The following is a 22,203-nucleotide window of genomic DNA, read 5'->3' on the forward strand; positions in this document are numbered from 1 at the left end:
TTGTCCAGATGCAGTGATCTGGTAAGTTTCAGCTCCTTGATTCTATCTGGAGGACTGATGGTTGGTTTCCTGAAAAAGGAACTCAGATATGACAAATGTAACCTTTTCAGATTTTAAGACTGGGAGGATCAATTTCTATTTTTATTCAAAGAAACCACAAATATCAGTTCTGTGGGACAATTAGACCAGTTTCAAAGTCAGGTTTAGATGAGCCCTTGAAAAATAATTTCAGCAAATAAGGAGTAAACTGATAGCGGCTTAGGCAAAGATTGTTATTGTGGGCATTGAGAAGAATTAATACATCTGAGAAATGACTTGAAGAAAGAAATGTAGAAATGAAAGTTGGAGATTTCAAACCTGGGTAAAGAAGGCAATGGTAATTCCATGGACAGAAATACAAGAGTTGGGAAAGGAAATTATACATGAAAATCTCAGAGTTACCCGATTCCCTTTTCTCGATCCAATACAACTTGGCTGGAAACATTCATAGCATGGCCAAGGTCCACCATGCTGAATAAGACAGACCTACACTAGATCTCATGGAGAGTTTGGAGTGACATTAATTTTTTTGTCTTCCGGCTACATCAGGGTTTTAGAGTAGCTCCTGAGACATTTGTTTCTTTAAGGGATTTTAAATAATTAAGGCCCTACCTACCGTTTAAATGCTGATTGAAATATACTGAAACTTTGGCAAGGAAAACACCTTGGTTTTTGGATGGATGATCCGTGTTTTGAGTGGACATCAATGTTTCTGTTTAGAAGAAAGTTCCATCTAGATAATGCATTTGATGAAATGTTTTCTCCAAATTAGAACTTTCTTATTAGACGCTATCTTCCAGAAAGGTCATGCCACTAAGATCGATAAAATGGGTTGTATAGATTATCACTCAAAATGAGATAAAATAGCAATATTTAGTTTGGGGAAAAAAGTCAAATGAAATGTTTAATAATAAAAACCATTTATTTAACAATTACTATGTGTCAGAAACTATGTTAAGTGCTTTATATGCATTATTTTATTTAATTAGCACATAATCACATGAAATACGTACTTTTATTATCCTCATTTTCCAAATGAAGAAACTGACCAGAGAGGTTAAGTAAATTGCCTAAGATTATGCAAAGTTATTTAGGGATAGAGCCAGAGTCAGAATCAGAATTATGTCTAACATGGTGCTGAAGTCCTCATTCTTAGCTGCTACACTGTGCTCGTCTCTTCTGGCTTCAGTGATCAAACAAGGTGATTGTGAATCTTACTAAATCTTTCCACACTCAACCCACAGAAGACATGATTTCTGTCATGTGTGACAAAACAAGGTTTTATTTATAAAATATGCCACTGAATGTTTAGCAACCTCTGTTCTCACATAGCTGGCAATGTTATCTTTACTTATTGTACTGGGCTTAGTGCAGTTAGAACTTAAATTTCTAGAAGCTGCATATAAACATGTTCTAAACTTTTGTTGTTGTTGTTGCCTTGGTAACTTTATTGTGACCTGAATGTTCCATGAGCATCCTAAACTTAGGTTAGGGATATGGAAAATTAGTTTACAGTGGTTTTAGGAAAAAGCAAGGTATTACCAAAAAATTAGAAGATTCTGAATGCTATTACAACAAAGTGTACCTTTAAATTAAATGCAATAACAACAACAAAGTGTACCCTTTGAAAAATATTCCATAAACTGAAAGAAATTTAAAAATATATGGCATTTGTATTTGTATGTGAATAAGACTTTCTAACCCATCTATTTCTAAAAAACTTATGTTGAATAATAAACAAAATGCATGCTAAAGAAGAATTTTATTTCTTCACCTATAAAACTCATGAAAATGGTTTGTTATTTTCACAGCTGAATTTTTATTCCTCTTGTGGGGTGTTTATCTCTGCTATGCAGTGCGGACAGTCCCATCGGCATTCCATGAGCCTCGCTATATGGCTGTTGCAGTTCACAATGAGCTCATCATCTCTGCTATATTCCATACAATTAGGCAAGTGATCTGTAGAGCTAGTAAATAACTATTTTATTTTTCTGATGTGTTGCTGTTTAAATAACAAAATTAGATAAGATGCATAGTAGAAAGACTTAGCAAAGATAGCATTTTATAAGTGGACTAATTTCTTTTACAGATTTGGAAAATGAATAGTTTGTTTTTAAAACTGTTGTTCTTAGTTCCTTCGGCTGTGTTGTTTATTGCCTTCTTCTATTTTGAAGGTTAATTCAATGTTATTGTATTATCTTAAGCCACTTATGGAAATGTAATGGAATATTGTTTGTAATATGTAGCTTCATTATGAAGATATAATGCAATATGTGCATACATTGTAAAGCAGATACAGTTAACTCATCTATATTTTCATTCATGTTTAATGGGCTGGTTTATATTTTCAAAATCTCAGTATTCATATAGACAACTTATATGTATGAATTCTGTGGAATTCAAAACACAAAAACTACTTCAATCTGATGACTAGATTATCATGTGCAGTGGGCTTTGGTGCTATCACACATTCTGGTAATGAATTTCTGGGATAAGAATGTATAGCTTGGTCCTCTGTTGTGTGATCATCCCAGGTTTCTCTCTAGCAGATGAGAACACAGGAGGAAGACAGTGGCTTATCATGAGGTGAACAAAATGAAATATATATGACTTATCTTCTGAAAATGTGTCCCTGATTCATATTTGAAAATGAAATGAAACTCTCAGGGCAGAACTAAAAGAAGGAATTCTATCATTTAAAAAGCAACAAAAAGATGTCATTCAATTGCTTGACAGATATGGAAAGTTAGGACACACTTAAGAAAATTAGAGATGTTGAGTATTTGTCTCTGGCCTCAGTGGAAAGAGTGGATCCCCTTTCTTTAGTTTCAATTCCCTTTTTGGCCTTCAGACTCTCCTGGAGATCAGTGAGGCATGGAAGAGGGGGTGGGAGAAGGCAGTTGTGGGTCTGGGGGAATTTTGTAGGATGCCTATCCTCTCTGACTTTAGTCAGCAGTCAGAAGATGTGATCTTGCATCTTTAGAAAGAGACGTTGCCAGACAGCAGTGGGCCTCAGTTACACAGCCTACACTTTTAAAACTTTTAAATAAGAAAAGGAGGTATCTATGGTCTGACAACCCTGGAGACTCCATCAAGAGGCCAGGAATCTAGAGAACTGGCCTCTTTGCTTTGTCTTGCCCTCTCTGAGAGAGGAGAGAAAGACGTTAGAAGAGGAAGGAAAGATAAGAATGGAAATATAAGATTATAAATAAGCAAAGGAAGAAATGCTTTTTCAGCTACTCAGACTGGAGTTTCAGGACCTAAGAGAGGATGCCCTCAGTCAACAATATCTTGAGCACCATAGAATGTCTCCTCCTGTTGCCAGAGCTCAAACAGCCTTGACATATTCCCCAGACTTTCTTCCAAGAAAAGCTACTTTTTTGCTTATTTGCAGAATATCAAGCAGACATATCCCAAGATATAACAAACATGCTTTTCTACAACCAGTTACAAGTTAAATGTTAACAAATCGACTAACAAATCAACTAAAGTTAACAAATCAACTAAAGAGTTGTAAACCAGTAAGAAGGCTTCTCAGAGATGAGTTTAAATGTCTTCTATGGTCAAAATGTGCTTATGTAGTGCAGAAGGTTGTGCACTTTAGCCTTATAATAAACTGCTGGATTTTTTTAGAAAAACATTAATTGTCCAAGCACTTAAATCTGTTTAGAAGTTTAATAAATATCTAAATATCCTTTAATTCCTTAAAGTTTACTCTGTTCAGTTTTCATCATTAAATTTCATTTCTCAATATATGTCAAACTTTAAACTGGCCCAGGTTCTTTCAGGAGTAGGCATGATAAACTATTCTTAAATGAATCTTTTAAAAGTTTAATAAGGCAATGGATGGTTGTTACAGAAAAATCCTAAAGAAAAAAGTAAATAAACTCCCCAATCACGCTACCCAAAGATAAGCACTGTTAACACCTTAGTATATCACTTTTAGGTGTTTATGTGTGTTTGTATATTTATGATACATTGCACTTTATAGTCTCCTTTTCAGAGTGTCACAATGCAAGTTAGCATGCTGAGAAGTCCTGCTGCAAGGAAACCTACTTAATTTTATTTAACCAGCATTTTGAAAACTTAATTGACCATGGAATCCCCCCAAACCTCACTTGACATTTGATAACAGCATCCACACTTCAGAAAATACTGTTTTACTACTGATTCAAGGTGACAGGAAGTACATGTTAAATACTGATTGAAAACAGCTTTACTACTTTGCTTTAAATCTTTCCTACAGAGCCCCAAGCAACTCATTGGCCCAACTAGAATAATCATATGAACATGAGCTTGGTTCTTATAGACACACACTCTGATTGAATGCTCCATGTTGGACCTAGTAAATTTGGTGTTGAATAGACATGATGTACTTGCAAGATCAATTTTCTTCCAGACAACTGTGTGGACCTCTATTACTTCTGAAAAGGGAGAACTTCCATTGGTAGCAAGTGTGTCACAGAAAGACTAACTAGCTTGGTAGGCTTTGATTTTTTAGCAAGCTTAAATAAACCTGAAGAAGCCCTATGTTTTAAGTTCCAAATTTGACCCACTATATCTTTCTGCCTAGATTGGATCAGACTGTGGTATATTGACTTTAAGGAATCATAGCATGTATTAGCTACTCTCGGAAATATAATTTATGTGGCTATAAAGGATGAAGGAATGGAATTGTAGTTTAATACAGTAAATCTGCATAACACTGATTTTGGGGGAATTGATAGGGAGAAAGTAATAGGCAATAATAAATCAATCAAGTATGTAAAATGTCTTATTTACATATGGCCTGAACTTATACATGTGACGGTTCAAATATTTATAAAGTCCAAGAATAAGAAGCAATAACATAATAAATTAAATCAGCTATATCCATCTTGGTAATTTTTTCCTTGAATGAAACAATATAAAATAAGGCTTCCAACAGTGAAAAATATATTCTCTATCAATATAGCATGTGTTCTTTCTTATATGCTTAAAAAATTTATGTCTATATATGTATATATACATATATAAATTAAAAACTATGACTATACATTATATACAGATTTACCTTTATTCATACCAAATTGTCAAATTGCACAAAAATAAACTAATAGCAAAGAATTAAGTCTAGAAGGATAAATAACACAGAGGCGTTTTTCCCAGCCTGTTATAATCCCTTATCCTTTATTATTTTTAGTGCTAAGCATAAAGCAAATCTTTGGGAAAGTACAAGACTTTTAAGTGTGTTTATTTTTAACCTCAATTTTCAAATATTTTATGCTCCTGGCTTTTAGACCTATTTTTTAAAAGATGAAATACTCTTGAAAAAATGAAGCTTTAAAATTACTGCAAACCCAGTTTTTCTCAAAATATTTCTAGTCGGAATTGCAACCTTAAAAACCTGGCAGTAATTTAAAACTGATTGAGAGCGATGTCTGTATATTTCACAGTTGGTGGTTTTTTAAAGGTTCACTATTTTAAATTATGTGCAAGCATTTTTCCTTCTAGATACTGTCATGCTACTTTAAAGTTTATTTGGTTTGCATTTAAGATGGAATTCTCAATACGTGAGGATCCTTTTATGAATGTCTCCTTTAATGTAACTTTCTGCTCCAATACTGGAATGACCCTCAAGACTGGATTTGTATTATTTTCCCAGAGTGTTATATCCCTTATATGCCTCAGAGACTGTTACTAGTTACTGAGTGTAATGATCCTATTTCAATGCAAAAAAAAAAAAAAAAAAAAAAAAGCCTGACCCAGGAAAACAGACTGTGTCAAAAGTCTGTTTTCACAATCTTTTGTCAAAACTGGTTCAGTTTTGTAGTTATATTCAAGGTATGTGTTTTTCTCACAAAGAAGTTAGAGAAGATGGTTAGCCAGAAAGCCCTATCCCTGTTTAATGAAATGTGAGCTACTGTGATGAGTGCCCTGTATTTTATGTATGTTACAAGCCTATTTGGTTTGCATCTCTAGACACAAGGGAAAATAATTCTCCCTTTTGGGTAACTGCTGAGCTTACATTTTAGCTTGATATCCTTACGGGAGCAGCATGGAGGTGAAAATGAGAAAGAAATCCTCTTGATGACAATTTTAAACATTAATGATCATTTACTTAGTAAATTTGTCATTAATATGGCAGAATGAAGATATAAAAATTAGTTTCTTCCTATTTTAGCCATTAATATATGTTTGTTTTGTGATTATAATATCATGAGCATTTTCTTAGGATGTTAACTTTGCAAATTTGATGATGTGAAACAAAATTGTAATTCTCTAATTTCAAGTGGCAAAATGTCATATTTTGCTTTCATGGATAAACAATGGATAAGACCTTTATGAAAGCAACCCCTGGTTTCTGCATAAGGATGCATCCTTAAAACATGAACTGTGTACATACACCTATTAATTTCTGAAAATATTCCCAAATTACTAGAGTAGACCTTAGTATTGAATTTCTCCTCACCATTTTTCCTGCAGAGGCATACTGGAACACAACTTTATAAATTTCTCAATCAGATAAGATTTTTAAATACTGCATTTTAAATTATTTTAGACAATTTGATAATTTAGAACAATTTAGTTTAAAGGGTACATTTTATAAACCATTAGTATGTTTCATTAAATTGTTTTATCCATTAAATTGTTTTATTTCAATCCTTGGATCATTCACAAAGATAAATAATTGTCCACTTTTTCTTAATTATAACTGTATTTAAACATTGATGCTTTGTAGGCAAATTATGAGTTCTAAGAATATTACAACTGATAACTCTACAAATTTGTATTATAAGTTTGTAACCTACTCCTCTTGAATTTACATATATTTACCACTTTGATTTTTAGAGGCCACTTTACGTACAAAATGATCATCTTGGGAATTATTATGCTGCCTTTCTTACTATTGTTAATCTAAAATCATAATAAAGGGTTCATATATTATGCATCAAATTAAGCTTAGACTTTATTCTTCTGAGATGAAAATATATGCCATAGAAATAGTAATACAGTTTCCTTTTTCTTATTTTAATACAATGAGGAAAAAAGAGTTTCCAAGTAATCCTAGTGTTCTAAGTAGAATCTTAATCTTGGATTGTTAACTCAATGAATTCTCATTTCAGATTTGTTCTTGCCTCAAGACTTCAGTCTGATTGGATGTTGATGCTGTATTTTGCACATACTCATTTGACTGTGACAGTCACCATTGGGTTGCTTTTGATTCCAAAGGTATTCTTCTAATATTACTTTTTTTTTGCAAAACTTATTTTTAATGAACATGGAGTTGTTTATCCTATAGGCAAAAGGAGGTATGGAAACTTGCTTAATATTTAAAAGAGTTTTAAAGCTCCCTCCTCAGGAAACTGGTTGTTTTGTTTTTGAATTTTGGAAACTTCTTAAATAATTTTTAAATGCCTTTGTTTGTACAAAAACCCATCATTTGTTTCAGTCTTTTTCCAAATATATTGATGTCTAGTATGTTTTAATTATTATGGGTTCATTCTAGCTGTAACATCAAGATCATTTTTTAAAAGAACTCTCCTATTCTAAGAATCCTCTTGTTTGGATTCATATTCAGAGAAATCTTATGTTTGAAACATTCAAATAATTTTTTATGTATATAGAAATAAATTATTATATATAGAGGAATCTCCATAATGATAGATACTGACAAAGATTTGTCCAGGCAGCACCATGAAATGAGGAAAAATGAGCCAGGACTCAGAATACAGGGATTCTAGACTCATGGACCTTCCAGAAACTGGCTGTGTGTTATGACACTAGCCAGGACTTTTGATTTTTTGTGTGTGATATAATAGTAAGGCTTCCTGGAATAAAATAAAATGATATTGGAGTTTCTTTTCTCTGGGGGGAAGGTATTATACAAATTATATCATTGTTACTATTTTCCTCTTTTATACATAAACACAATATTAGAACACTGTGTATCTTTTCAGTGCCACAAAACACAGTGTTAGCACAGCTGAAACCAGAATTATGATTTCTTGTCTTCACTCCATGCTTTCCCTCAAGTCTCACAGTTAACCAGAACATTGAGATTCAGCCTGATTGAAAAGTCTAAACCATTGTAAACAGAACAAGATACCTATTTTATTCCCTACTTGAATTACATCAACTAGACACAAGTATTTTTATAGATTATCTTAACTATTTTGATACTTTGCATAATATGATTACACTTTTATTAGATAGATGGAGCTATACTGAGATTTTTTAATAAATTGTTACTGAGTTCCAAAGAGGATTGAAACTTGTACATGAATGTTCATAGCAGTGTTATTCATAATACCCAAAAAGTAGAAACAACCCAAATGTTTACCGACTGATAAATGTATAAACAACATGTGGTATATCCATACAATGGATTATTATTTGTCAGTAAAAAGGAATGAAGTTCTGGCACATGTTACAACAATAAGAAGTGCAAAAGCCAGACACAAAATGCCACACATTGCATGATTCCATTTATATGAAATGTCCAGAATGGGCAAATCTATAGAAACAAAGTAGATTAGTGTTTGTCACAGGCCGGAGGAGGGATGAATAGAAGTGATTGCTTAATGGATTCAAGGTTTCTTTTTGAGATGAATATTCCAAAACTATTCTGGAATTAAATAGTGGTGATGGTTGCACAACCTCATGAATGTACCAAGAACTGACATATACACTTTAAAGTTATAAATTTTACAGTATGTGTGTGAATTCTACCTCAATAAAAAGAGAATGTTAAAATATTATAGAGGGGCATTGCTAGGCATTGTTATATATCCTTAGAATAAGAGAAATGAACAGATAAAATCCTGTATTCCCACGGTACTTATATTCTGGAGAAGGGGAGAGGGGGAAGGGGAAACAGACAAGATAAATAAATAAGGTAAGTATTTAAAATAGTATTTTAGATAGAGGTAAGTGCCAAGGAAAAATAAAAAAGCAGGAAATGGACAATATATGACAAATGACATTATTTCTTAAACTCATAATTGTCTCCAAGACTTTAAAAACAAGAAAAACAATTTCATTTTTATAAATGACCTCCAGGTGGTGTAACCAGTGGCGTATGATATTTTGGAGGGCAGGAACTCTATGATATTCACGATTTGTGGCCTTTAGTTCATGGCATCTGTGGGTCTCACAAACATATGTAGAAGAGTAAAGTAAAGATTCAGTTTACCAGGGAGGCTGGAGCAGGAGGATGGCTTCAGCTCAGGAGTTTGAGGCTGCTGCGTGCTATGACCATGCCTGTGAATAGCTGCTGCTCTCCTGGCTGAGCAACATAGCAAGACCCTGTCTGTCTGTCTGTGTCTCTCTCTATCTATATATATATATAGATATATAGATCTAGGTATAGATACCTATATAGATATAGGTATAGATATAGATATATGCAATGCGTTACAGTGAGCTAATGTCTACTGCTCATACTGAATTTGTTCCAGTTTTCACATTCAAGCAATAACCCACGAGATGATATTGCTACAGAAGCATATGAGGATGAGCTAGACATGGGCCGATCTGGATCCTACCTGAACAGCAGTATCAATTCAGCCTGGAGTGAGCACAGCTTGGATCCAGAGGACATTCGGGTAATGCCAGTACTCTATCTTTCTTCCTATTTCAGATTAGCCTTATTTACACAGGCAGGCATGTGTGGGTTGGGGTGTGTGTGTGCATGCATGTACACTCATGTTTGTGCATGTATGTCTCAGAAAGAGGGAATGTGTTCGGGTATGAACTGAAGATGTCAAATGCAGAGTTAATCCAGTTCTAAAATATATGAACCATAGTATAAATTAGAATGCACAGGCCATTTCAACTTTTATAGTAGCCTGGTCAACCTCAGTAGTCTTAACTGACTTACTGGTATTCATAGTGATGAACTGATTAAACGTGTTCCATAATACATATTTATAACATCTTGCTTAGGGAAAGGTAGGATAGATCTGTGGAGCAGAGAGGAGAGCCTGGATTATTTAAAATAATCTATGATGACATATCAGCATCTGAAGGAAGCAGATGTTTTTAGTAGTCAACGGACTATTACCCTCTAAGCCTAATCTAACATCACATGTAACTTTATCAATGGCTGCATGATTCTTCCAATACTATTCAGGGATATGGTTCACTTATAAACAATATGCTGTGTTTTGTTCTGGTCCAGGCTCAGTCTGGTCCTCACAACTTGAATGTGCAAAGTGCTTGCTCCTTGATGCAAGGTTAGAATACATGAGTTCGTGTCTTAAAGTCCACACTTTATGTGAAACAAAACACAAAAGAATCAGAAAATACAAATCAGAAAAGTACAAATCAGAAGGTGCTTGCTCCTTGAAGCAAGGTTAGAATACGTGAGTTCATGTCATAAGGTCCACACTTTATGTGAAACAAAACACAAAGAATCAGAACGTACAAATGGTGAGAAAATCGACAAGTACATATGTCAGAGAAAGCTGTAGAGCAGTTGCCCTAAATTAGAGCCCAAGTTTACTGAATTCCAGTACCATGTAGTGATCTTCTATGACTGGAACACTAAATTCTACACTTCTTTGAATTTGCTTTTGTTCTGGCAGGATGAGCTGAAAAAACTCTATGCCCAACTGGAAATATATAAAAGAAAGAAGATGATCACAAACAACCCCCACCTCCAGAAAAAGCGGTGCTCGAAGAAGGGCCTAGGTCGTTCCATCATGAGACGCATTACCGAGATCCCAGAGACAGTCAGCCGGCAGTGCTCTAAAGAGGACAAGGAGGGCGCCGACCATGGCACAGCCAAAGGCACTGCCCTCATCAGGAAGAACCCTCCAGAGTCTTCAGGGAACACAGGGAAATCCAAGGAGGAGACCCTGAAAAACCGAGTCTTCTCACTCAAGAAATCCCACAGCACTTATGACCATGTGAGAGACCAAACGGAAGACTCCAGTAGCCTACCCACAGAAAGCCAAGAGGAGGAGACAACAGAAAATTCCACACTGGAATCCCTGTCGGGTAAAAAACTAACACAAAAACTAAAAGAAGACAGCGAGGCTGAGTCCACAGAGTCGGTGCCGTTGGTGTGCAAGTCAGCAAGCGCTCACAACCTCAGCTCAGAGAAGAAACCTGGGCACCCACGAACATCGATGTTACAGAAGTCTCTCAGTGTCATAGCAAGCGCCAAGGAGAAGACTCTTGGATTAGCTGGGAAAACCCAAACAGCAGGTGTGGAAGAACGCACTAAATCCCAGAAACCTCTGCCAAAAGATAAAGAGACAAACAGAAATCACTCAAATTCTGATAACACAGAGACTAAAGATCCTGCCCCCCAAAACTCAAATCCTGCGGAGGAGCCAAGAAAGCCTCAGAAATCTGGGATTATGAAACAACAAAGGGTCAACCCCACCACTGCCAATTCTGACCTGAACCCAGGCACCACCCAGATGAAGGACAACTTTGACATTGGGGAGGTGTGTCCTTGGGAGGTTTATGACCTGACCCCTGGTCCTGTGCCTTCAGAATCAAAAGTTCAAAAGCACGTATCTATTGTGGCTTCTGAAATGGAGAAAAACCCCACTTTTTCCTTAAAGGAGAAATCTCACCACAAGCCTAAGGCAGCTGAGGTTTGTCAGCAATCCAATCAGAAGCGCATAGATAAGGCTGAAGTATGCCTTTGGGAGAGCCAAGGCCAGTCCATTTTGGAAGACGAGAAGCTTTTGATTTCCAAGACTCCAGTTTTCCCAGAGAGGGCAAAAGAGGAGAACGGAGGTCAGCCTCGTGCAGCCAATGTGTGTGCTGGGCAGAGCGAAGAACTGCCCCCCAAAGCTGTAGCATCAAAAACAGAGAATGAAAATCTCAACCAAATAGGACACCAGGAAAAAAAGACATCTTCTTCTTCTGAGAATGTGCGTGGCTCCTATAACTCAAGTAATAACTTCCAGCAACCTTTAACATCACGAGCAGAGGTTTGTCCTTGGGAGTTTGAGACCCCAGCTCAACCAAATGCTGGAAGAAGTGTAGCTTTACCTGCCTCTTCTGCTCTAAGTGCAAATAAGATAGCAGGGCCTAGGAAAGAAGAGGTCTGGGATAGTTTTAAAGTGTAGCATCTCCAGGAAGAAGAGGAAAAGGAGGGAACCCTGGATTGGATATGAGACAGAAGATGTAAGAATCAAAAATTCCCAAGGAGGATTTGTCAATCAAGGAAAACATGACAGATGGTGAGGTAAAGTCAAAGGCATGGGTAGAAGAGGACCAGGGGGGCAAGAGCAACATCTTCATAATGGAGAAGTCAGACTTTGGTCAAGAAAGTCCTTCCCCTGGTAACACTAGGAAAATCTTTCCATTTCAGCATGTTTAAGGAAAATAGCCCACAATGTCTGCCCTGATCAATATGTATCCATGGGACTTTGAAGATCCTAAGCCAGGTAAACCAGGAGACACAGAAGACATACCAGATTTGCAAAGAAAGAAAAGGTATAAGACATATATAACTGAAATTCTAAGTAGCTGACCGAGAAGAACTTACTTTACCTATTTAACCTTGATAGCACTGCTAACTTAATGCATCCCAAAAATATCTTTTATATTAATGATTGCTCTCATTTTCTTATAAATGTATGTTTCAGTATATCGTTGTGTCTCATATTCAAGCATTCCAGATTGTATAATTTTTGCAAATAACTTTGGTATTATGTGACACAACACATTTATGCAATCTGCAGCTATTCAATTGTTATTGCACCTTACAGAATACCTGCTATCTATCAACTTTAGTTGATTCTTGAAGTACAGTAAGCTTTCTCTGGCTTGGGAAGCCATAACTGTTACTATAAAAACTTTTAGTTTTGGCTGTGGTTTATATATTGTGACTTTGAATTTGACTCTATTATTTCACATCATGGTTTGTTATACTGTCTTAATCAGGGTTTTTTATACAAGTTGAGTTACTTGTTTTGCACTTCTTGTTAGGACTCAGAAGCTTTATTAATATTGGAGATCAAGTGGTCCTACTTAGTCATATGTCTCAATAAGTTAAGGACAACTTATCCGTTGTTTATTCAAAGTCAGAGATAGATAACGCCTTCATTCCAATTAATTGTCCCTTTTAACTCTTTCAGTATTTCCTACTTAGCAGCATTTCCAAAGGAAGAAGCTAAGAGTGAGAAAAATATACCGTGCATTATTATTACCATTGGAAAGGGAAGACTCTAGGGATGACATGAGAATTATAGCAGTACTATAAACCCAGGAAGTTTGCCTTTCAAAAAAAAACACAGGTAGCTCCTGATAGCACTTTCAAGGGATTATTTTTTTAAAGAGAAAAATTATGGTAGCATCAAGATCATTGTATGGATATATTTTTATTATGTGTACTGAAAATACAGTATTTTAAAATACCTTAAAGTATTTATTCTCATAAACTCTTATTCATTGCTTCAGCTAGAGGTAGAACTTGCTGGGCTCAAATCCCAAAGAGGTTTTATAACCTTATTTATTCAAAGCCTATAAGGTGGTATGGAATCTTCATTCTCCCAAGCACTGGAAAATGTCTAAGTCCTGCAAATTGCCATTGTGAGCCACTTGCTCGACATGTAACATGTAAGGTCTATTTGCAAAGCAAAGCAGCCCCCAAAGCATATTTTATAAAGCTTATTGCATTCCACACTGATCTCTTGGCATGGGAATCCTAAGCTGCCGACTAAGCCCTACCGACATGATCATGCAATGAGATTCCAAAGCTCAGTCTCATTTCATTTAAAGAAGAATCACTCAGAAATAGAACCGAGACTTCCCTTTTTCTCCCTGTAAACACCCAAGTATCAACTGCTTATTTGGCCAGGACACTCCCAGCACAAATAACTATTTTTTATGTCACAAGCAGCAAGGAGGACATGCTAGGGTGATAAAAGATGGAGAAACAGGATCAGAGGGTGGATATAGGGCTGTTCTTAGAGAGTATTTTCAGTGGAAGGTAAAAACAGAATTCTCCATATTCATCATCAAATTTTTCTCAGTGATTTTTTTATTCAGGAGTAAGCAAGCACTTCACTGTTTCACAAAGCTGTGCGCAAATCTTCCTCACCCATTTGCTGACTTTATGCATTACTCAGGTTGGTGGGGTCGGTTTGAGAAGATATAGAAATTCTATTTTTGTGTCTTTACACCATTTATTTCTTTTATCTCTTCCTTTTCAATGAAGGCCTATATGCTTGGTGACCTCCTTTAAGGAATCTTTGTGAATTGGGTTGGAAGTTCCTAGACCCACATATTTGTTTCATTTATGTCTGAAATCTGTTAGCACTTGATTCTTTTCTTGAGAATTATGCAGTCAAGCATCAGTGACTTTCTATTGCACTTCAGGATTGATCCTGCTAGAGATGTGAGTTAAAAAGACTTGCCAAATTATATCTTAGTGACATTCTATAGTTCATAGATTATTCTCCACCAGCATAAATCAGTGAGAGTGCCTAGAGTCTTTCTGAGAGTTTCATTGCCATTATCAACAAGAGAAGTTGAAATTTACAAGTCAGGAGGTTATTTTTCCAGATTGATAACCATAGAAAGTGAATAAACACTTTTAAGGTCGCAAACATTTGCTAGGTTGTCCTTCTCAATGCATGTGCAGGCTGCATCCTGTCCTTGTTTTTAAGCCAGGGTTTATAAATAAGTAGATTTATACCAATCTTAATAGAATTGTATATTTTATGCAAGAATTAAATGCTTTACAACATGAAGTATAACTCACCCCATTGTAAACTTTGGTGGCAATATGGATTTGAAACTCGACAGTTCTCTTGTATTTGCTTCCTAGGTTTCTGCATGCAAGTTATGACAGGTAGGACTGAAAAAACACTGCCTTTTGACTTCTAGCATTTAGCAACCGAGAGTCGTAGAGTCAATAAAGCTGTAAGTGTCTTCACTTAATCTGTGGTTCTCCTAAAACTATTATCTGAAACCTACAGCATCCCACCATGAAATATTTGGTAAATTTATGTTGTGACGTGTTGCAGCATGTAAATAATTATAACTTCTCTGCAATAAAACATATTTATATGAAAGTGATTTGTGGGGATTTGTGTGTTCATCTCTAGAAAACTGAATTTATTTTGTCCAACTTTAAAAGAAATTCCATATATTTGTTTGGCTCTGGTATCCTTGTGCACATACATCCTCATATTGCCAGTCTATAAGAATATGTGATTAGCCAAATGTGGCCTCAAACACACAGGTAATCATTTGGAGGCAATCAAACCTATTTGTGGTTTTGATTTAAGAAGTCTCTTCCCAAATGGGAACTAACTCAGCTACCTTTTTTCTTTGTTTGTTTACTCCACACACAGTACCAGGAAATCTGCTAAGGAGTGATGATACAAAGATAACCCCTTCAGGAACACTCAGGCCCATGAGAGTATCCAGTCACTGGTAATAACAATATGCAGATGAGCATAACTAAGGTCAAGGAAGTCTCACTAGAGAGTTCAGGGTCACCAGGCTGAAAATCTGCAAAGGCAACAAACAGGTATCAAAGGGAAACTGTTGTAAGGCTGGAGAAGTAACTGAGCACAGACTGCACGCCACGCTTCAGGTTAACTGCAGCTTCATCCTGGAGCACTGGAAGCTATTGGGAAGCTTTTAAAAGTGGCATAATGAAGTCAAAAATTAGATCATTTTGGAAGCAGCCCTGAAATGGACTGAAATGGGAAGGGACTAGAGGCAGCTAAAAAAGATTAGTGTGAGAGGCATGGTGAGAGAAGATGAGAGCCTAAAGAGGAGATGGAAAAATTCGTGTTTATTTCATCAAAATCACATCTCCAATTGGGTTTACTATTTTATTATAAGCATGTGAAATGGGAAAAATCAGGTTACTTTAGATAACTGTCAAATACAATTTTTTTTCTAAGTTTATTGACATTTTGGCTAATTTCAAAAGCCTCAAAAGCCCTTTCTGAAGACTGGTAGACCTCATATCATCTGTTCACGAGAAAAGCTGATGAACAGGATCCCAGGTTCCTGCTATGGGAAAGCTTGGTACTAAACTGGGCTGGAAAACATGGCGCTTGGGGCATGTTGCAATGTGGACTGAAGTTTCTACCAGCTCAGAAGAGCTCTAGAAAGACAACCAGGCCTGAAAAGAGGGAAGGGGAGAGAGCTGGTCCCCCACCTTATCCCTGCACCCCTCTTTCTTTGGATGAAGCACAGCTGCTACCTTTTCCCATCTGCTCACACCATTGCCACTTACAGAATTTTCAGTTATTGCTGGACTTGCCTAGTTGACCTGTGTCTGGCTATATTATTTTTTCATATATATTGTTTCTTTGTTCTAAATTTAGAATCTTTCTGCTAAAAAAAATACCTAAGGGAAATCAGAAATAGGCTTTATCACATAAAAACTAATAATGAAAATCTGGTGTCCTAAAACAATGCAAGTTAGTTAAGATTTTCTTATATCAGCATATTCCATCTTTTCCCCCTGAATAGTTGTAAAGACAGCAATCAAATCTTTCTAATTTGGGTTGTTTTCTCTTTAAACATTTTGATTCTTAGAAAGTACAAGGGCAAAGTTCAAGCATCTTGTGTGTTCTAATTCAGCGTTAACTGGCTAGAAGGCAGATAATGAAATGTATGAATTGGTTTTTAATTTCCCTCTCTTTCCCTGTGATGTGAAAATTGCCAGAAATAAAACTGTCTGATCAAATGAACATGGAAAATAAGGGATAAATATAGGAAGAGGCCTGTGCTGCACAGCAGTCACATTCCTAGAAAGAAAAATAATTTAAATATGCAAATAGAAAGTCCATGCCAGTTCTTGTAGAACATACTCCCATTTCAGTTCCATCAGCAATAGAAAAGAAAAAAATGCCCTCAGTTGTGCACACAAGAGAAAGATTCATGCAGTTTTTTCTCCAGATACACCAAGAGGTTTGATTCTTCCATGCCTTTTGTGTTTGCTTGTTGGTCCAACTCAAATTCCCTCCCCTTCTTCTCCCTGCCAACATGTTATATACACTTTAATGCTAGAGTGATCATATATTTTATTGGCCAAAGAAAACCTTTGAGAGTAAAAGGGCAGTATTAAACTATACACCTGGCTGGGAACTGCAGCTCACGTCTGTAATCCCAACAGTTTGGGAGGCCAAGGTAGGAGGATTGCTTGAGGCCAGGAGTTCAATACCAGACTGAGCAACATAGCAAGACCCATCTCTACCAAAAAAAAAAAAAAAAAAAAATTAGCTGGGCATGGTGGCATGTGCCTGTAATCCCAGCTACTCAGAAGGCTGAGGCAGGAGGATCCCCCGAGCCTAGGAAGTTGAGGATGCAGTGAGTCATGATCATGCCTCTGCACTCCAGCCTGGGTGACAGAGCAAGACCTTGTCTTAAAAAAATAAATTACACCTCGATAACAGTGTAAACTGGGACTATCCCTGGTCACCCAGGATGTTTGTTTTCCCTAATTCAAGGAGCAGCATAAAGGCCCCTGTTACCTCCGTGAAACATTTCCTAATTCCTCAAGTCAGAATGAATTCCTTCTTCTCAGCTCGCCTTAGGAATTTACTTAAGTCTCTTACTGCACTGACTTACAATTTAGTTACATGCTCCACTGAGTCATCTACAAAATTAAGAGCTCTATTCATGTATAGATCCCCAATCTCAAGCAGTGTGCTTTGCCCTGAGTTCAATAAATATTTGCCCAACTGGAATTTTGGATTACTAATCACTGCTTAAAATACACCTGAAGAGAAAGAAAAATTCAGAAGTTGGGTGAGAACTTGCTGCGGCATTTCTAAAATGTTGTTTAACTGGACTTCCATGTAAATTCTGGCAGTTCCTGGAAAACCCATAGAGTATGATTGAATCATGTTAATTCTAACTCTCCAGCTTTGTAACGTTAAGTATTGATTTGCCACCATAAGGAAAGAGAAGCCTAAGGTTGCGGCCATGGCCCGGTTTGTTAGAGCTATAAAAGAGATTTCCTTATGTCATAAAAATTAAGAAATATTGCATTAGGCTGTAGGAACTTGAACTTGCTTTTAGTTATTTGAACTCCTTCTGAAAAATAAAGCATGGCTGAGTCTATATAAAACATCCACATAAAAACAGATTCTGATGCTCGGCTTTCAGATGCTTCTGAGAAGTGAGATACTGAGTTTGAACAAACTATTTGGACATTTGGTTGACTTGAGAATTTCTTATCCATATGTTTCGTGTTATGTAGAAGTAGTCATAATATGCTTGCATATAACCCTAAGTGTTTTGTGAACAGAAATATATATGTTACATGTAAATACATATACACATATCACTTGTTGGAAATTGGGAAAATATATAAAAAGCATCTAAATTTGCCACATAGTACAGATATTAAAAGATCATGAAAAATATTTTTTCTTTTTACATCTCAAAGACTAATAGCAATATGCACATATGGTGAATAATTTACAAATTCGTCCATCTGCCTTTCTATTACATGCTGCTTATAATAAGTTGAGGAACTTAGATTATTGTAGTCCTTAGACAAAGTTTGATGATGGAACCATGTAAATAAATAGGGATTAAACCAGAGTGAAGAGGCAGCCAATAGGGGGTCCACTTTCTGACACATGAGAAAACTGGATATAAAGTTGTTTAAGAGCACCCAGGCACAAACTCAGTTTCAAGACCACTTGAATGAAAGGGTCCGCAGGTTGACTGCCCTGTAAGCATTTGCTGGACCATGGGAAAGCTAGAAAGGCTATCATTCAAATATATAATAGACACTCGTCCTCTTTACAGCCGCATGTAAAGAAGGAGAGGAGTCATTTTCTCAGCTCTGATGGTATCCTACCTGTGCAGTCACCTGCCTCTGTACACCTCCTCCAGTGGTGAGGGACACAGAAGGCATGGAAAAGCCAAGGCAAAGCATACCTCTCCTCTTGCTTTGTGTACCCACTTACTTTCATTAAATTTCTATGTCTTTGACTAAGTTTAAAAACGTGGGCAAGGCGCAGTGGCTCACACCTGTAATCCCAGCACTTTGGGAGGCTGAGGCAGGCAGATTACCTGAGGTCAGGAGTTTGAGAGCACCTTGGCCAACATGGTGAAACCCCGTCTCTAGTAAAAACACAGAAAATTAGCCGGGTGTGGGTGGCGGGCACCTGTAATCCCAGCTACTCTAGGGGCTGAGGCAGGAGAATCGCCTGAACTCAAGAGGTGGAGGTTGCAGTGAGCTGAGATCACACCACTGCACTTCAGCTTGGGCAACAAGAGCAAAACTCCATCTCAAAAAAAATATATATATGTAATAGAAAGCATGAATTAAAAACACATTGAAACAAAAATCCTAAAACACATTTTAAAAAACCATGTGTAAGTTGGGAGATATTTGATAGATATTTTATAGCATGTACAAATAGTGGTAAATACCGCTGATAAAGAACAGTAGGGGTCAGGCACACTGGCTCACTCCTGTAATGCCAGCACTTTGGGAGGCTGAGGCGGGAGGATTGCTTGAGCTCAGGAGTTCAAGACCAGCCTGGGCAACATGGTGAAACTTTGTCTCTACAAAAAAATTCATAAATTAGCCAGGGGTGGTGGCTTGCCCCTGAAGCCCCAGCTACTCAGGAGGCTGAGGTTGGAGGATTACTTGAGCCTGGAAGTTTGAGGCTGCGGTGAGGTGTGATTGCACCACTGCACTCCAGCCTGGGTGACAGAGTGAGACCCTGTCTCAAAAAGAAAAGAAAAAAGAAAAATAACAGGATGGAAAAAAATCAGGAGTACAAGAACTTGTTTTGAAACTTGGTTCCACTACCAGATATGTCTGGTTTGGAAAAGTCTCTTCAATTTTCTGTATTTACATTTCTTCACCTGAACAAGGGAAGTTTTGAATGAAATGACATCTCAGGATCTTTCTCATCCTATGACTAAGATTGTGTGTATGTGCGTGTACACGCACATGCACACGTGTGTCTGACTGTAAAATTTCAGTTTGCATTAAATTGCTTTGCTAGAATGGATATAGCCACGCAACTTAACATCCAGTCAAACATTTGGCAATTTTAGAATCAGCTAGAGAAAGAAGACACACACATGAAAGGGAGCAGAAGTGTGATAAATAACCTCTAATCCCCCTTGATTTTTGAGATATATATATATATATAATACTAAGATATATGAAGTTCTGGGGGAAAAACAAAGTCATAGGAAATTTTCTTCAAAAAGCAAAGTGAAGCCAGAGTTAAGTCCTGAATGAGAAGAGGCCAGAAAGCGGTGTGCTTTCTGGGTCCCGTTTTCTTGCTCTGTCTCACCATGATTCAGTCTTTGCTGGGAATGGATAGTTCTGCTTCTTCACACAGAAGTGGCTCTTAGTGTCCCTTCATGTAGCATAAGAAGCTGGGCCAAAACATTTTTGTAAGGCTAAGTTTTAAATGAAGTTCTTTACTATCCTAAAAGTTAATAGAATCAAACATAACTATGTAGTAAAGTTTCTGGATGATTAATTCAGGAAGAGTCAATTTTGTACGACAAATGTCTATCCTTCCAAAATGACCCCAGGAATACAAACCATATTCTCCCCTAGGGATCCATTTAATGCCAATTTGGAGAATAGACTAGTATCGCTCATCAGTAATAGCATAAGTAATACAAATAATGCTCTACATTTTGCTTTCTTCACATAATTGTTTGAAACTTTATTACTTGATTTAAACATGAAATTGATGTAGTTTTTCTGAGATTTGGCTCATTTTACATATATTTATTCCATTTCATTTCTTATCTATACATTAAAGGAGAACTCTTTCCCCAAGTCCAAAAATCACACACATACAACGTGATCCCCTTGCATTCTGCTTCTACAGCGGTTATTCCCTGCTGTTTCATAAAGCTGTATTTAACTTAAGAAATTGTTGTTATTCTTTGATCACAAAGAATAGGTAAAATACTAGGAACAGAGCAAACATGCCTCCCCCAAAAGCCTGCATTATGTAAGCAATGAGTTTAGTTCTCCATAAAGATAAGAAAATACTACTTCAGGCAGCAAATTTAACAAGGAGGTTAAATTTAGAATGAAATTTTTATTATTTTGAAATTCCTTTTTAGTTTCCAATACAAATTCATGAAACTCAAGCTGCTGGACTATTTGGCCTGGGACAAGAACACACTGAGCAGCAGCCATAGCATGGCCCTGAATTTTATTTATTTTTATTTATATATTTATTTTTATTACACTAAGTTCTGGGATACATGTGCAGAACATGCAGGTTTGTTACATAGGTATACATGTGCCATGATGGTTTGCTGCACCCATCAACCCGATATCTACATTAGGTATTTCTCCTAATGCTATCCCTTCCCTTGCCCCTCACCCCGTGACAGGCCCCAGTGTGTGATATTCCCCTCCCTGTAAAACCATAAAACCCTAGAAGAAAACCTAGGCAATACCATTCAGGACATAGGCATGGGCAAAGACTTTATGACTAAAACACCAAAAGCAATTGCAACAAAAGCCAAAATTAACAAATGGGATCTAATTAAACTAAAGAGTTTCTGCATAGCAAAAGAAACTATCATCAGACTGAACAGGCAACCTACAGAATGTGAGAAAATTTTTGCAATCTATTCATCTGACAAAGGGCTAATATCCAGAATATACAAGGAACTTAAACAAATTTACAAGGAAAAACAACCCCATCAAAAAGTGGATGAAGGATATGAACAGACGCTTTTCAAAAGAAGACATTTATGTGGCCAACACACATGAAAAGAAGATCATCATCACTGGTCGTTAGAGAAATGTAAATCAAAACCACCATGAGATACCATTCTCATGCCAGTTAGAATGAAAATCATTAAAAAGTCAGTAAACAGATGCTGGAGAGGATGTGGAGAAAGAGGAACACTTTTACATTGTTAGTGGGAGTGTAAATTAGTTCAACCATTGTAGAAGACAGTGTGGTGATTCCTCAAGGATCTAGAATTTTTTTTAAGTGTTTTAGTTTTTGTTTTTGTTAGTATATAGTAGGTGTATGTATTTATGGTTTACATGAGATATTTTGATACAGGCATGCAATAATAAAAACATCAAAGTATATGGAGTATCCATCACCTCAAGCATTTATTCTTTGTGTTACAAAGAATGCAATCATGCTCTTTTAGTTTATTTTAAAATGTACATTTTTTTTCTTTACTATAGTCACCCTTTTGTGCTAGGAAATAGGTCTT

General features: G+C 36.5%; 1 protein-coding gene across 1 annotated transcript in view; it reads left to right on the forward strand.

Annotated features, from left to right (window-relative positions):
• GPR158 (G protein-coupled receptor 158) overlaps positions 1 to 15,069 on the forward strand; it is a 415,782-nt gene extending 400,713 nt beyond the window's left edge. Inside the window, exons 8-11 of the mRNA XM_004049181.5 lie at positions 1,851 to 1,989; positions 7,146 to 7,251; positions 9,480 to 9,626; positions 10,608 to 15,069. Coding sequence (XP_004049229.2) covers positions 1,851 to 1,989; positions 7,146 to 7,251; positions 9,480 to 9,626; positions 10,608 to 12,110 — 1,895 coding nt within the window. The 3' untranslated portion in view covers positions 12,111 to 15,069. The remainder of the gene's footprint in view (positions 1 to 1,850; positions 1,990 to 7,145; positions 7,252 to 9,479; positions 9,627 to 10,607) is intronic.
• The last annotated feature ends 7,134 nt before the right edge of the window (positions 15,070 to 22,203 follow it).

Source organism: Gorilla gorilla, chromosome 8 (genome assembly GCF_029281585.2).
Source record: "Gorilla gorilla gorilla isolate KB3781 chromosome 8, NHGRI_mGorGor1-v2.1_pri, whole genome shotgun sequence".
In the NCBI taxonomy this organism is placed as follows: domain Eukaryota; kingdom Metazoa; phylum Chordata; class Mammalia; order Primates; family Hominidae; genus Gorilla; species Gorilla gorilla.